Source organism: Amblyomma mixtum, chromosome 10, assembly GCF_055824585.1.
Source record: "Amblyomma mixtum isolate Tamu chromosome 10, ASM5582458v1, whole genome shotgun sequence".
Taxonomy (NCBI): Eukaryota; Metazoa; Arthropoda; class Arachnida; order Ixodida; family Ixodidae; genus Amblyomma; species Amblyomma mixtum.
In genome coordinates this window covers 147,174,554-147,191,438 of record NC_143021.1, presented here as the reverse complement: position 1 = coordinate 147,191,438, position 16,885 = coordinate 147,174,554, and the positions used below count along the sequence as shown (strand labels likewise).

The 16,885-nt window shown below is 46.8% G+C and overlaps 1 protein-coding gene across 1 annotated transcript in view; it reads left to right on the top strand.

The window, feature by feature from the left end:
• The window catches only part of LOC149327242 (lysosomal acid lipase/cholesteryl ester hydrolase-like), a 77,134-nt gene that overhangs the window by 38,689 nt on the left and 21,560 nt on the right, over positions 1-16,885 (top strand). Inside the window, exons 4-5 of the mRNA XM_089564824.1 lie at positions 8,542-8,594; positions 10,839-11,055. Coding sequence (XP_089420950.1) covers positions 8,542-8,594; positions 10,839-11,055 — 270 coding nt within the window. The remainder of the gene's footprint in view (positions 1-8,541; positions 8,595-10,838; positions 11,056-16,885) is intronic.

Here is a 16,885-nt window from a genome sequence, read left to right as displayed (position 1 = left end):
AAAAAAATAGAACGAAGACGGTTGGGGGCGTGGAACCGGCGATACAGAAATGGCTTTGCCGCTCACGCATTTACTGCTTTTCACGCAGGTGTTCATTGCTGGTTTTTCAAGTCACTGCTTTCATGCCGAGGAATTATCTGCTATGCATGATTCGTCTACGCTGGATACTGGTTCCTTCACCAAGCCTTCACCTGTGCTAACCACGGTCGACTTCAACGATTGTGTGTGCCTCGCAGCCGATTTGTACAGTGTGCAGTGCCAGTCAACCCACCATGGTTTTGCAGCCCGTGCCACTACACTCTACAAAAGGCGGGAATCATCACTTCACCGTTGGGGCGTGGAACCGGCGATACCGAAATAGCTTTGCCGCTCACGCATTTACTGCTTTTCACGCAGGTTAGTGACACATATTTCAATATACGTTTAGTGTACGCTTTGGCGGTTCCACCCCCTGTATTGTATGCATTCGTTTCTTCTCGTTCTGTAGCACACAGGCCCATGTTACGCGGAAGGTATCGTTTTTCTTTATGGCGGAGAGCTGCGTTTTACCTTTTGCTTCTGGTTTTGTGCGGCGACATAGAAGTTAACCCAGAACCTAGCGATGCGATCCTGCAACAGCTTTTGCAAGGCCAGACAGAAATTAAGGAAAAACTTGCAACTATCGTGAGTTACCAGGATGAAAACAAAACAGCTATGTCAGATCGGAATGCCCGTATGGCCAATTTAGAAGCAAAAATTGCAGGTCTTGAGGAAATGCGGGCCGCTGTCGAGGACTTTAGAGCGAGTAGTGAAAGACAGCGGTTTGAGTGGCAGACTCTGATGAAGAAAGTGGACGATCTTGAACATCGATCTCGACGGTGCAATCTGCTCTTCTATGGAATTAAGGACGAGGATGAACTCGAGTCACCACCAATTTCCGAAAAACTTGTCCTAGATTTGTGTAGGTCTACTCTGGGAATAGACCCTAGAATCGAAAGAGCCCATCGCCTCGGACGGTTCCGTTCAGAAGGAACTCGCCCAATAATTGTCAATTTTAGGTCATTCAAAGAGAAAGAGGCTGTTCTGTCAAATGCGAAGAAATTGAAAGGAAGTTCTACTAGCATTTCAGAGGACTGTGTCAGGTCTGAGGACTGAGGCAGCTGTGTCAGGCTTCTTGGAAGGTGCTAGCAAAGCAAGAATGGTCCTGATTTGATCTGGCGACAGGCGTTGGCACCGGTGCAGTGTCCTTTTTGTCCATAGAGGGGCGGGTGACAACCTCCATGCTTGGTATTTGTGACACCGGTGTGGCCTTCTTATACCGTGTAATAGGACGATAAGTGCGGGGCGGACATTTAGAGGGGTGAGCTTGTGGCTAGCAGGCTTGGTCTTCGCCCAGAGCTCCTATGATTCAGCGTGTCATGGCGTCCACACTGGTGCGAAGGCCTGTTCAGCTGTTGGCGGTAGTGACGAGGCAGACGGTGATGCGGGAAGCCGCGACACGGCAGTTGTCGCAGAGTCTTCCTTCACTGCGGGAAGCTCTGGCGACAACTTAGTGAAACCGTCGAGGGTTCGACGGCATACCGTCTTATCAGGAATCATGGCTTGATGAGATTCACTGGTCACTTACCATGGTCAAACACAAATGACGTTTTGGGAACAAGGGAGCCGTAGCGCTCCCGAAACGTCATTTGTGTTTGACCATGGTCAGTGACCAGTGGGTCTCATCAGCGTAGTGAAGCGCAAGGATGCCGGGTCAAAGACGCGGGTACGACAGGAACGGGAGCATGACGTGAGGCAAAGGTCGTGCTCATCCCGCCTGGTATATCGGGGAGAGGGACGACCGGGCCGGAGACGCTGGCAGGAGCGGCGCGGAAGCGGCCAGGGGCTGCCGAGGACTGCGCAATGACTCGTAGGGACAGCGCGGCTGGCAGTCCTTGAATTGTAGAGGAAGATTAGAACCCGTTCCTGCCTCCGTTGAGCGTTCACGCTCCCTTGACCTTTAAAGGTGCACTGAAGAGGAATCTGAACTCGTATTTTTTTACCGCAGTGTCTCGATCTACACGTTCCGAGCGTTCTTAGATGCTTCAAATTTCGCTTTCAACAAGGCTTCGAGCTTCAACAATGCTCGAGCTACATGAATTTCATTTAAATTATGGATATCGGCCGCACAGGGCAATAATTCGAAGTTTCTAAGACTGCTCAGAGCGTGTAGATCGAGTTACCACGGCATAAAGACGATTTCAGATCCCTCTTCAGTGCACTTTTAATTTCAAAAGCGATCCGTTTGACCGAAGTGTGCCTTAATCTGATAAATAACCAGCTCATATAAATCCACGAACCCGAGGGCATGCTTCGTTCGACATGTTCGTTCTCTTTGTTTTTCGTGCTTATGCGATGACATATTGCGGCAGGTTCAGAGGGAGCAGTGTAATCTGATGGAACTTTCCACTTTCATGCTACTTTTCTTGCCTATGAGCGACTCGGTGGGACTAGGGAAAGCTTTCCCGCCTAATTTTTTCAACTTGGAGCCTGGACTGATTTCTTTCATTCACGTTTATGATTTTGCTTCACTTTTATGCTGAACCAACCGCACAATGCATCCAATCAAAAGTAAACGAAATGAGAGCGTTACTATCGATAGCGTTGTTTCTTTACAGCGACCTCAGACATTTCGCAAATTAAGCACTATTGCTAGAGTTATAACTGCCGGAATTGCAAACGCACCTATCTTACACAAGTACACAGTACACACAAGTACTAGCAGTTTTTTAGCGCAGCGCTCATTATTTCATGAGTTTCATGGCTTCAAGCAATCATGTTTTTCGCAGCCAATCTACGTCCGCAAGCCGAAGTGGCATCAGGCTAAATACTTAGTGAGAAAGAGAGCTCCTCAATGAAAAAAAAAGAGATTTCAGGCTGCGTGAATGTTCGCTGACATGCTACTCTGAGTAGGACAAGGAATAGAGTAGGAATGATGAAAGAAGTGTGGAGAACCAAAGAAGCCATCATGCAGTTAACTATGCGATGCAACCTTCTTAATGAACGCCAAGTACTTCATGAATTGCACTGGGAGCTTCGAGAGTGTAGTACTGTTGCTGAAAAATTCGTTTCCGACCAAAGCACTGATGTTTCCCGCTCAGCAGACACTTGGGCTAGTTGGTGTGAATTCATGGCGGAAAAAACAGCGCAAACTAAGACAGAAAACACAGAAAAGAGGGGAGACACTACAAGCGCTGTAGTGTCTCCCCTCTTTTCTGTGTTTTCTGTCTTAGTTTGCGTTGTTTTTTCCACCATGTTTCCCGCTAAGTTTGGAAGGGGGGTGGGGAGGCGTTATGGTCAGTGATCACTGGGAGTTGTAGAATTAGCTGCTGTTGCTCTGGAAAGTCGCTTATCATACTGATGCACAGCCACCGGCTAAATTTTCTGCAGTGCTTCAGCATGAGACTTAGACTGACATTGCTCCGTGGAGCGCTTTGAGACAGGCCCGAGACCATGCTGCACGATAGTTTAGGGCGGATTGAAGCCGGATGAAGGCGTCATCCGCTATTTCCTTCAACACATAGCTGCATTTTTCACTTTCAGATATCTTGTGGTCAACATTGTGACATAGGACTAACACGTTTGTATACTAGACATAATATTCCGTCTATATCTGAGCGCAGGCAGAAGGGTCTTTATTGAAGCAAGCAGTCAACCGAGTATATTCCAAAAGAGGGTTCGAAGTTTTCACTTAATTATGTCGCAACTAATTAAGATGTCTCTATGCGTATCTTACCATAGCCTTGCTGTAGCTCTCATGTAGAATTTAACGAAAGAATAAAGAAAGCTAAATAGCACTTTACGCGCGTTACCATAGCTATTAAAGCCACACAGATTCGATCCCGGCCGCGGCGGCTGGAATTTCTTTGGAGGAGAAATTCTAGAGGCCCGTGTACTGTGCGATGTCAGTGCACGTTAAAGAACCCCAGGTGGTCGAAATTTCCGGAGCCCTCCACTACGGCGTCTCTCATAGCCTTAGTCGCTTTGGGACGTTAAACCCCATAAACCAAACCTAAAGCCACACAGAGATGGCTGTAACCTGAGAGTAGAACTTTGCAAGTAGAACTTCAGCGCGTTAGTGTCTAGATACGGGGAAAAACTGCATGACTTCACCGAAATACCACCCACTCTTTTCCTTTTTTTTCATTCAGTTCTTTCTGGTTATCACAAACACCAAAAGCTATTCACGATGTACTCTTATCTTTACTCATCAATATTTTAATATCAAAGGACCAGCGTAGTAACGTTTCATAATGCAGTTTTTTGTTCCTACATGATTAGCACAGTCCAGTTTAGTTTGTTTATTTTAGTCATGTACAATGGCTAAGGAGAAAGAAAAAAAAGCCGCGCACGCGGCTTGACAAAGTTCCCATCTCCCGTAGCGGTTTGGCACGGCGATGACACACAGCAGTAAAACAATAACAAGAGAAGGGATGAAATGACAAATACGTACAATATCTTCATAACAGATCACCAGAAGAGTCTCTGTACTGTCACACGCACGAAAATGATAGTTTAATCACAGAACATGGATATTTTGTTTCTTTTACAATTAGATATTATTCATTCTTTTGTAAGAACCTATTTCTGACAGTGTCATAGGAAACGAAAAGAAGGGATAGATTAGTGAAAGTGTTTCTATTAAGGAAGGACGGTAACACATACCTGAGAGTTTGAAAACCATTATTTGTGCGTGGACAAGGTACGTACTAATATTCGTAGTGTCTTGCGTTGTGAACAGTGGTATTTTTTCTTAGATTCGCAAGGTCAGCAAAAAATGTGGTGTCACTATGTACCTGAGATTTGTACTGGTGAATTACACCGTACTGATGAATAACCCTTGCATCCATAATGCGGTATTTTGCAAAGAGAGTACTCGTAGGTGCTAAGTATGTAGCACCTGCAATTGCTCTGAATGCATTTTTTGTAATGTTAAAACCTTCTGAATATTAGTTTGCGTCATTGTACTCCAAACAAACTGACAATATTTAACATGAGAGTCAAAGAGGGCATGGTAAATACGTTTTGTCCTAGTAGGTACCATGCACTTTAACCTTCTGAGTATGCCGACCATGCGAGCTAGCTCTCCATTAGCTCGATGTGGTAGTCCCATAATATAAATTCATTGAACTGAACGTCAAGTGTTTTAACAACATTAGTTTTTTCTATTATATTACCACCCAATACTAAATCTGCATGTACAGCCCATTTCACATTTTTAGCTCTAAAAAATATCGCCTTCGTTTTACGTGTGTTAATTAGTAGGGAAGTTTTTCCAGACCATGAGTTAAGTTTACCCAACACGCTGTTAGCCTTTTTTGTACTATATCATTTGCGTTGGTGCCGGACAGAAATAAAGTAGTGTCGTCAGCGTATATTACGTATTCTGTTTCGGAGTCAATCTGTACTAAATCATTAATATATACATTAAATAATAAGGATTTAGCACACGGTCTATTGATTCAAAATACTAACGTGGACGTCGTAGTTCACGGGTCCTATAACCTTCACGTGCTCTGATTTTGACAGGCTGTCTGATTAGAAAGTGAGAGAAACATACTGCGCGCGCCAAAATCAGTTCCAGATGGCTGTTACACTTATGACGTCTTTGTGTTCAACTCTGATGACTCAGGTAGGCCCAGTGGAGTTCGTAATTCGCGCATACTGTAATGTAGTTAACCTGTTCACAGGAAATGGCTTAGCCAGTTCATTGTGCTATATGAGCCCCGGACATATGCGCCTACCAGAATTAGCACGTGTGTGGGCTGAGGTTAGGTTTCAGAGAATAAACGAGGGCAACCTAAGCCTTGTAACCGCTTGGCACGGCAGCTTAGTTAACAATCACTGATGCCTACTATTGTGGCAGGCTTTCGCGAATCGCAGCTGCACGCTTTTCGCGAGGACCGTTATTGCGGTGTCGGTGGCACACACGTGTAGGTGTCGTTGTTCGTGCACACGTATGTCATCCAGACGGTGTTCATACCTCAGAACGATCAGTCATGCCAACCGGATGCTTTAGTTGGTTTGGTTTACTGCGGTTTAACGCCCCAAAGCGACTCAGGCTATGAAGGACGCCGTAGTGAAAATTTCGACCACATGGGGTTCTTTAACGTGCACTGACGTCGCACAGTACACGGGCTTCTAGAATTTCTCCTCCAAAGAAATTCGAGCCGCCGCGGCAGGGATCGAACCCGCGTTTTTCGGGAGAGCAGCCGAGCGCCGTAACCACTGAGCCATCGCGGCGGGATGGATGCTTTAGTGCTTGACGTGTAAAACGATGTTTATGCAGGGAACCCTTTGTGTACTGGTGCCCTTCATGAAGTAGAAAATACTACACGCTCAGCAAATGACATGGCGCGCTCAGTGAAAGGCTTAATGGTTGATTTAAGCAAACGATGTTGTCAGCTACGCCATGTACTCTCGAGTAAAAAAGAATTACATAAGACAATCAGCATGTTCCTGAATGAAGCTATCCAGATGAAAAGAGAAGAAGTTCAAAGTAAAATTGATAACGCCTACTGTCCAATATGTGGCCAGGAAGGACATCAAACCGCAGCCGAAGGTTGTTCTGGCGGTTTTTTGCCCCATGTGGTCATTAAAGCAATAACAAGATATCTCATCGAGTCATTAGTCTTTGAACGTCCTATACGACCATAACATGTAAGCCTTCAGTTGCACAGAGATTTTTCCAAGTAAAGAGTCATGCTCATGCGTAATGGCTGTGCCACAGCCGGACTATCTGCTGAAGCACGCCGTTAGCATCAAAATTCATCATGTAAAATATAACTGAAGCGCCGCTAAAAGAAACTCCTGTGAAATAGCTACTTAAGAAACTCATTACCCTTTCAAGGGCCCTTGCTCATGTAATAGCTAGGAAATAGTGCAACGTTACCCGCAACTTGTTAAAAACAGGATTTTTTTTCACACACATCGAAGGACAAGGAGCAAAATAGAGAATTTATGTACGCAGAAACCGCAGGAGAGAAATTTTTTCGATCAGTTTATGAACTCACAATACCCTGAATCCAGCAAATATTTCTGAAAGCACTGCTACTTTTGTGGTTTCGGAACGCACAGAGTGTATGCCTTTGTGATGCGTTATGTTTTGCGTTCGAGTCTATTCGGTAGCCTTCCTCGATAGGGCTGTTTGTTTTTCTGTGCGCATTTGGTCCGTTGCGTGCCAAAAATATCTGCATATATGTTTCTGCCCACTAACGTCCTTTTTCAATGCATCACCTAGACCGATTTTAACATAGAAGGCTTGAAACAATTGTACAGTAACTTATTCTAAAAACAATTTCTTGCGCTGAAACGTCAAAACGCGAGGAATCTAAGCAGACATGTCGAACACGCTACGTCATCGCTGGGTGCATCGAGGGGGTTGAACACAACAAGTGCATGCAGGTTTGTTTTGCTGTCAAGCTTCCTTGTATTTGTTCCGTGGATTTGTGCATCAGATCAAATCTAAAGCTAAACAGGACAGCGCTCATCCAGAGCGTCCTCTTTTTGTCAACCTCTTTTCCGCTGTTTCTCTTATAATGACGTCAAAACTTCTCGAACAGCACGAATGCACACCCGCAGTGGGACAATCTAAGTGCAGCTGTAAAATAATGGTTATTGTTTTGTATCTTTTCTTCGGTGAAATCAAGCTCTTGAACTTTGTTTTGTTTGGTAATAATCAACCAATATAAACATGCCGAAATACGGAGATAAAACGTCCACATTCCTTCGCATACAGAAGATTGGAAGCAACAACATGTGGCTGCGTGCAGGAACACCACTCCTTGCTTCAGCCCTAATAGTTACCTAATATTCACATAATCTGCTATTTTAGCTAAACTTAACTCATTCCAAGTAGAAAGAAGCAACATGAGGCTCTTTTATGATTCCCTCAGGATTTTGGCTTATGATGTAAGATTTATAAGACTCTTAAAGGTTATGACGTATACCTAAGGAACGTGCATGAGAGATGAATTAAATTTACCTCACAGACTTGGTAATAAGGCTCTGTTTCAGGAGCTCCTGATTATTTCATGCCCTGTCTATATATTCTATTGTTCTAGGGTAACAAGTATTGGTCTGTTAAAGAAAGTAAAATAAAATAAATATTAAAATAAAAGTAATAGCTCTATGCTGATGTGTTTTTTTGTTGGTTCTTGTTACTTTTAGCTATGCTTAAATGCACAGTTAAACCCCATTGTTATGCACAACTGAACATGTGTTCAAGGACCGTAGAAGTCGATGAACCAGTCAGCGCTTTAAACAAGCAGCGGCGCTCGGCCGGAGCACCTGTCACTAAAGCGATGTTGCTGAGCCAGAATTTTAAATGCAAATCAATGATAAGCACTAGACCAGCATGGTAAAAGCTGTGAATAGAAAGGAATGTTTGTAGGTCCAACATGGCAGCTCTAATACCTTAATAAGCGGCCGCTCCAGTCACCCAGCTCACTGCCGCCAGCATGGGACAACTGCGACAACTCCCGAGCTTTTCCTCATTGATCATAGCTTTACTGTTTTCTTTAGCCATCCCGAGAGGCCTGGCCACTGACGTGGACCGCCAAAAAGATATGACTACGGTGAGTTTGCTTTTGGTAACTAAAACAAACAAATCGTGGATATTAAGCACTATAAGATAGAGAAGTATCCGAGGCGTGCCGCTAGCTCAAAGGCATCGCCTAAAGCAAAGGCACCGCTCAAAGGCATTTCGCATGCCTTGGACTACTTGAGAAGCAGCGTCGGCTCTGTGCCCCACTGTGCTTGGCGCCTGAAGCAGCCCGCAAGATGAATCGACCAGCCGGTGCGCTTCCAGGCGTTTGCCGGTACTACGAGAATGCGCCGGAAAGCTGCAGCTATTTTTCGTTTTTGCAGAAGCTCACCGCTGCAGGCTGCCAGAGCGTGGCTCCCAGCATCAAGCTGAAGGATTAGAACACAGTTCCAGCGAAATTCTAGGACGAGCACCCCTCTAGCAGGAATGCACAAAGCTATAAAGAAAAACAATAGTATCTCCGCCAGCGGCATTTTTCTGCGTGCTTGCTTGTCTTAGGCGCTTCTGTTCCCCATAGTGCCTATTCATCTCAAAAACTGCCAAAAAAGACTGGTACCAGTGACGTACAACTAAACCCTCGTCTGATACATAGGAACACCTGTAATTTCATTGCTGTTACCGTTTCTTACTTTAGAGGGCGATATTACTGTTCAAATTGAAGGCACAACGCACGAAGGACGGGACTAAAGCAGAGGCAAACACAGCGCTGTCCAGTCCGTCCATCCTTCCCGTCTTTCGTGCGTTGTGCCTTCAGTTTGAACCATGTACGGACTAGCCCAGACAAAAATACCTTACTTCGATTTTACTGTGACGCAGAGAAACTGCATCCCCAGCTGTTTAACTCCAGTAATTTAGTATTTGTTCAGAGTTTGCTTGAGTTGTTTAAATATATTTTGGAGTTTGTATCTGCACGTGTGCTACCGCGTATATTGATTCCAGTTTCAAACTGATAGCGCTCAGCTTCCGCTTCATCAGTATTGGTCGTTTGGACAATTTTTCGTGCGTCCCAATTTACAGCCAACTTCTCCAAAACACATCCTCGCTTTGGTCAGGAAGAGCAAATGTAACAGCAGCACCCTGCCTCCGCTATGATGAACTTTTGCTGCAGAGTCGCCTGAGGCACTGATCCTGATTTCCAAGGCTGCTGCGTACTCATACCGGTTGGGACACACAGGCTCCTAACGGTTGCCTATCTAATTGCTCGTTGTTGTGCACTTTTGTTTTCTTTCAATGTCCTGCTATTGAATGCTTTTTGAAATCCTTATGCAGTTTGCCTTTTGTAGTGTATCATGTCTTTTTGTTTCGGAGAGGCGAGAGCTTGTCATGCAAGAACCCTGGCTTTTTCTTGCTGCTCCTACCTCCTTGTGGTGGAAAATAAACGTTGTTAATAATAATAATAATAATGTTTATTGCCACTTTGTAGATGATACAATATGGTTCAGGCCCGTCAAACCCAACAAGAGGCTTGAGTGACTGGGCCCAGCAGTTACGGCCGGGACTACAAAAAAGGCAATAGATATAGCAACGCTTCTCGGTCCACCCAAGCGAGAGCAAAAAAAAATATTGGAAAACACAGGTTAACAGCATAAGTATTCAGAAATTAAACTCTAAACCCAGAGTATAAGTCAACATAAAAATAAAAATAAATAATTAAATAATAATAATAATGTTTATTGCCACTTTGTAATAAAAATAATAATAATAGTAATTATTAGTACTATTATCAGTTTGGGGGGCTGTCATTTTCTTCTGCATGCAGAGAGAGGAGAACTTCTTTAAACATCCAAGCCAAGGAGAGCTTGGCATGATTTTGCCTTCTTGCCTCTCTTCAGAGAGGAGTTTCTCACTCTTGGCTCACTGAAGGCGTCAAATGTTTCGCTGGGCGGCTGTACAGAGACACAACCCTTTCCCTTAATGGCAATCATGAAGTTTATGTTGTAGAAAAAAAACTGCCCTGTAATGTCAACAAGATTTCAAGAATTACATATATAAGAATTTGCCCCATCTGTGAATTGTTTAACAACTTATGAGGAGCCTAGGCCGTTAAAATCACTCGAATCTGCCTGCCATGCATAAACTGGCCAGCCGCACACTGCTTTGCTCTCTTCGCGTGTAGTCATAGGAGAAGGTTTTCAAGCCATTTTGGGAACTTGTTCGAGTACTGGTTTTAAATAAAACCTGCGGCAATCTTAACTGTACAAAGATTTCAAAAGCATATAACTTTGGGTGACCATACGGTGTTTGCAAACAATAAATTGCTTTCTCACGTTCGCAGTGCGAGTTGGTCCGAAACTTCGGCTACTCCTGCGAGACACACCAGGCCACGACAGAGGACGAATACGTTTTGGATGTGGATAGAGTGCGGAGGCTTGAACAAGGGAATGGCACCACGTCAACGGAGGGCTCCACGCAAAGCAAGCCCGTTTTGCTGGTGCCAGGAGTACTCTGTGATTCTGGGTCATGGTTCCTTAACTTCCCGCAGCAAAGCGCAGGTAATTGAAGGCATAAATCCTTTCGTGACAAACATAATGAATGCTGGATACACTGCTCACAAAGCTGCATCGGCATCTTTCAAAAAGTCAAAGCACTCGCGTAATTCGGGAATTTATAGAGCCGACCGATCTCTGGTCTTTCATTGCATGTGTCTCCAACGCGCACCAGACGAGGGCCGGTGCGTGTATTCAGATGGGTTTCTAGACATAAAGCTCAAAATTTCCCAAGCTAAACCTGAAGGTCAAATGATTTCCAGATTTCACCTCTAAATTTGAGGCTCGCCAGGGGTGTGGCTCTGACGTGTACCATGTGACTCCACACAGCTGCGCCGCTCGCGCGCTCCGACCACTCGCCTCGACAGCTTCTATACCACGAGACTAACTACGAGACTCGCCGATCGAATCGCTGCTGCTCCGACCGCTGGCCTGGCGAGTTGTGCCACGGGATAGCAACATGACTCACTCCCTGCTAAACAAATAGGCACTCGCAGCTGAAATGCTTGGTTGATCGGGACCGGGGTCTTTACCGCATGGCGATGAAGTACGCATACTATGGAGGGAAGCCTGCAGGATAATCAGCAAACTTGAAGGTTTATTTTGCATATCTACAAAATAACCTGGAGGCCAGAAGAGTCAGAAAAGAAGCGCTGTGACACACTACAGATTGCGGCTTAAGTACCATTGATATTCCCCAGGCACCTAGCTTGGGAATCCGATAGCTGGTCGAGCGTCCAATAGGCCTCTATCCTCTTCATAGGCTGCGCCCTCACCACGTAACCGGGCACGCCCACAGAAACACACAGGCAAGGAGGAGCCTTCGCGCCTTGCAGTCACGGACCGCGCTTTCCAGCAGGCCGACCAGGTCCGAAGGGTGGTTGGCTCCTTATCCGGCGACCCTGCCGTGGGAGACGCGAGAACTGCCGACTTACATCAGTGTAGGCAAGGACGAATTAGCCGTGTCTACCCCCGCTTTGTTTGGCCGCTCAGGGGCAAGCGGGTGGTGGGTTGGCACCGCCGCTAGGGTGTCTCCTCTGCTGGTCCACAGGAAAGCGAAATGCGGGAGAAGCGCCGCATTCAGCATCATCGGCGAAGAGGATTAGATGTCTTTGTTCACGGCGACGCCGTCGCCAGAAGCCGCCCCCCACGCCAGCGTTTCTTGCGTCTTCTCTGAGCAACCGGTTGCTCCATAGCACCTGCCTGGCTCGTCTGTCACCGCTAACTGGTCCTTCGATCACAACACCGCCTAACTGACGCTCAGCCATGGATCCGGAGCCCGCCACCGGGCCGAGTTTGTCGGCGGAGGAAGAAATACGTCGGGCTGCTTCAGACGAGCCCTACTACAAAGAGCGCTATGAAGCGGCGTTGGCAAGGCATAGAGAAAGAAAGCGGGGTAGTAAACTGAATGAAACAGGTGAATAACGCGAGGCTCGCCTAGAGAAACACCCGTTCAGAGAGCAAAAGTATCGGAAGCGTAAAATGGCTGCAGATGCTTTCGCTCAGTATAACTAGGTTCAGCCGAGTTGAAGCCCCACAGTTCTTTTTCGCTTTCTCACGGCCTATTTTACCGCTGTTTTTCTTGGTACTTTCGCACAGTAACGCGCTCAAAATCTCGCTCCTTGCCCATTCAGCTGTGATGCAGCTTCGAGGGATTCTTTAACTCCTTCCTTCCTTCCTTCCTTTCTTCCTTTCTTCCTTTCTTCCTTTCTTCCTTTCTTCCTTTCTTCCTTTCTTCCTTTCTTCCTTCCTTCCTTCCTTCCTTCCTTCCTTCCTTCCTTCCTTCCTTCCTTCCTTCCTTTCCTCAATCCTTCCTTCCTACTCTAACTCTGCTGCGGTTGAGGTGTACACCGAAAAAGTGACAGAGTTGCTGAGCCATTTCTTGCCCTTAATAGCAGGAATTTTTTTTTCCTGTCACCAGTTGCTCGGAGTTGTACCATTTTGCAAATTATGGACAGTATCTAGTGTACCACTTCAATGCTCATATTTCTTAAGCTTTCACCGCAGATCTTTATGCGCTGTTTTTATCCTTAACCGGCTTTGAGCTCACTGCTCTCAAAGCAGAGTAATTTTTGATTCAGCTATGAGAGAAAAACTATGTAGACACTTGAAGGAGGATGGAAGAAGAATAATAAGAAGGAACTTGGGAAGGTTAACTGGGAGAAGAAATCGCTTTGCGACCCTGCACTGAGAAAGAGGAGGAAGGGTGTCGAAGGCTGAAGGGGAAAGGGGAGGTAAGCGAAAATGAAGCCGCTAAGCAGGAAGCTTATGGTGAAGTCACAGCAAATGATGCAGACCCGGAGCTCTAGAGAAACGTAAGAGCGGTTGGCGTGCTATCACCACCGATGGCCGCAGCATCCGCTGTCCTGGAATCTTCGTCTCCATCAGTAGGCGTTGGTGACAGCATTCCAGCACACGTCATACAGACTGCCTTTCAGCACTCTATGCGAGACACGCACAGAGAATGCATGCTTTGGTCACGTCGCACCTTTAGATCGAACACGGATGCCATATGCCTATAAAAAACGAATAGTGGTTCGTGAATACGAGACCAAGCCAGAGGCGACACCACAAAGTCGCTGCACCGGGTGGATCTGAGGGTCTAGGATAGCGTCCAAGGGCAGTAGATGGGGGTTCAAAAACTGGCCTGAGTTTTACGGGGAAAGCGTGATCTCCCAAGCAAATGTTCTGAACCTTCCGAAGACGTTCACTATCTAAATTGCGATAGACGCACAATCGTAGCCGTTTGAAAAGGTTCTCGCGCGGCCTCGTTTGCGCGGATTGCCTGCGATGCCGCTATGTACGGTCAGCCTTTCGTAAGTAAAAATTCAGGGGGGGGGGGGGGGGGGGCACTTTGTTGACCTAAAGTGCGGTGAGGCGAAAGCATTAAGCGCGGTGTTGCTGCTTGTGTCACTACTGTGCTGTTAACAGGTTCAGCTTCGCCTCTAAGAGTGGAACGCGACAGCGTCTTGCAACGCTGCCAGGGAGTCCACAGAACGCCACCGCCAGTTCGGTTCTAGGCCTTGCGCGTCAGTAAATTGTTTTTTTAGGAAAGGGAATCTTTCTCTCATATCTCGGTGGACACCAAAACTTCGCCGTAACGGGAAGGGAGGGAGATGAGAGTGAGCGAAGACACCGTATTCTCTAGACGCGCCTTTCTTCATTCCAAACCATCGAGCTGGCATGGCGGTGTGGTTAGCATGCTTGCCTCGCGCTCCGGAGACCGGTGTTCGATTCCCGAGCTCGACGAATTTCCTACTCGGTTTTATTTATTTCCCTAGTCTGACTAGGAAGGTTGATTAGGCTAATTGGGTAATAAGGCAATTAACTAAACTCATTCCCACTTACTTGGAGCATCACTATACTCCGTCTCACAAGATGTTTGCAGCACTACGAAAGGTACAGCTCTCTCGTCCAATCAGGATGGCGCGCACTACATTAGTGTGTTCCTACGCGCCTGTGGCTCGATCCACCTGATGTCCAGGTGGCTTCTTTCTACCTCTAGCAGGTGGCGCGTGATGTCTTTTTATTCTTTTTTGTTTGTTTTTGGACAGGCGGACGCCCGTTCCAAAGGGACTAGCCCCACTGTTTTTTTTTTTTTTTGTCGCAACCTGTTCTCATCAGTTCGTCTGGTGTCGCGTCGCAGTAAATTTCAGTAATCGGGTCATGTGCATATAAATTTATTTACTCCAGCGTGCCGAGGCAGCCGAGTGTCGATGGTGGCGAAATGCAAAACAAGCCCATGTGCTGCGCGAGAGGCAACGCACGTTAAACGGGCTCGATCATCTCATCGTCCTCATAAGAACTGAATTCAGCACTGCTGGTTTTATCGTCCTCCAGGTTGACAACAATGGCCGGTCCCTGGTCAACAACATCGTCGATGATGTGGTCCAGTTTTCTCATCACATCATCCTCACTGATAATATGCTGCACGTAATTCTTCCATTTGTCAACAGTCACTTGCGTGATGCCTTGCCAAACCAGAGGCTCGATGTCTTGGAGCTTAAACGTCTTGTTTTGGCTGGCCATGAAACCCTTGAAGTCGCTCCAGACAAGCTCTATTGGGTTCAGTTGGCAGTGGTACGGTGGCAGGCGCACAACGAGATGGCCAGCAGCTTCAGCAATGCAGTCGACACGGTATCGCTCCCCACCTGTGTTCACACTGCTGACAAGCTGCATGAGCTCGGCCTTCACCATGCCGCTGCTCCACGCGACACCTTTTCCGGACAGCCAAGCCTGTATGTCCTTTTTGAGGCTACTCATCCGCAGTACTTTATCCTGCTTCACAGAATGATATGGCGCGTTGTCCATCACTATAACGCTGCCGGGTGGTAGTAGTGGGAGAAGTGTCCTAGAGAACCAGTTTTCGTAGTGTTCCCCGTTCATTTCCTCGTGGTAATCGCCCGAGTTTTTCTTCGCTCGGAAAACTTCCGCTGCGCCTTCGACAAAACCTTGCTCACTACCGCAATGCGTCACAATAAGCCTGCCACCTCTTCCACTGGGGTTTTGTAGACCAGTCGACAGTCCGGATTGATGCGCTTGGTGTGCAGATTGGATGGTGCAGTCAGTCCACGCTCGACTTCGCATGTGGCCGGCGTTTACCCACGTTTCGTCGGTGAAGAAAATAGGCCTACCCTGGCGTCGCAGCTCCGCTATCTGGCGCAGGTACCGGCGGCGACACTGCACAATGTGCGTCGCTTCGAATTAACATCGCATTCCGAGAGCGCTTCTTGTATCGGAAGCCAAGTTTCTTCAACATCCTCTGCATTGTCGCTGCGGACACGGTCGGTAGCGTTTCGTCCTCTTCGAAATGCGCAACCACCTTCGCGATAGTTGGAATTTCCCCTCTCTGGAAAAAGGTGTGTACCACCCTTCGCAACACGCTCAGGTCAAAATCGTCCAGCTTCTTCGTCCGCTCGCGGCATCTTCCGCCAGAACGCTTCTTCGGTGACAACACTCGGCTCGCGTTCAACGTCTCCGTTGTCCACTTGTAAAGCGTTCGCTCGCTCACCTGCGTGAGTTTTGCCGTCCTCTTGATGAGCGCATTTGTACACCAACGGCCTCCGCACTCGACGCGAAGCGCTTCAAGAACATTTAAAGCTACCTGCTTCGCCTGCTTGGGGAAACAGCGCACTGTCGGTGTAGAGCACACAGGAGACACAACAGACTCGACCGACGCCATGTTGGAAAGTGGCGACGCATCACTACCTCGCAGCAGGCCTCCGCAGAGCTGTGTCCGTACGGGCTTTGTCTGGCAATTTCAGCAGTGATTGAAACACTCCCTACCATTTACATATACCTGTCCAAATCATGTTTTTAGTTGCAATGCTTATTGTTTTGATTAATAGTCATACACTCCTCAAACATTCGAGGGACTATTTTCTGCGTTTCTGCAGCCCTGATTGGACGAGAGAGCTCTACTTTCCGTAGTGCTGCAAACATCTTGTGAGACGAAGTATATACGATCCCTTTAATTGGTTGCATGGTTTCTAGCCAAAGTAGGATTAGCCCCGTTTGAAATTCGCGCACTGTGACGTCACGACGGGTTCGACCAACTGAAGAGCGTGACATTTCTGTCGACAACTGCTGCTTACAACGATGAGGCATTAAAGGCTTCCGCCTTAATACCATGCCCTTTGATGAAGGCAAAGAGATGTAACTCTCAGCTTCTCGTGATCAGTTGTTCTTAAGATGCTCTGAAGAAGTACTGAAGTTTGGGCTAGTTGGTGTTGATACATAATACAAAAATCTGTCGCACCACGAACGAAACGGGGACAAGAGAGAACACACACGCAGCGTTGCAGCGTTCTTAAGATCCTCGACGAAGAGCAGCCTA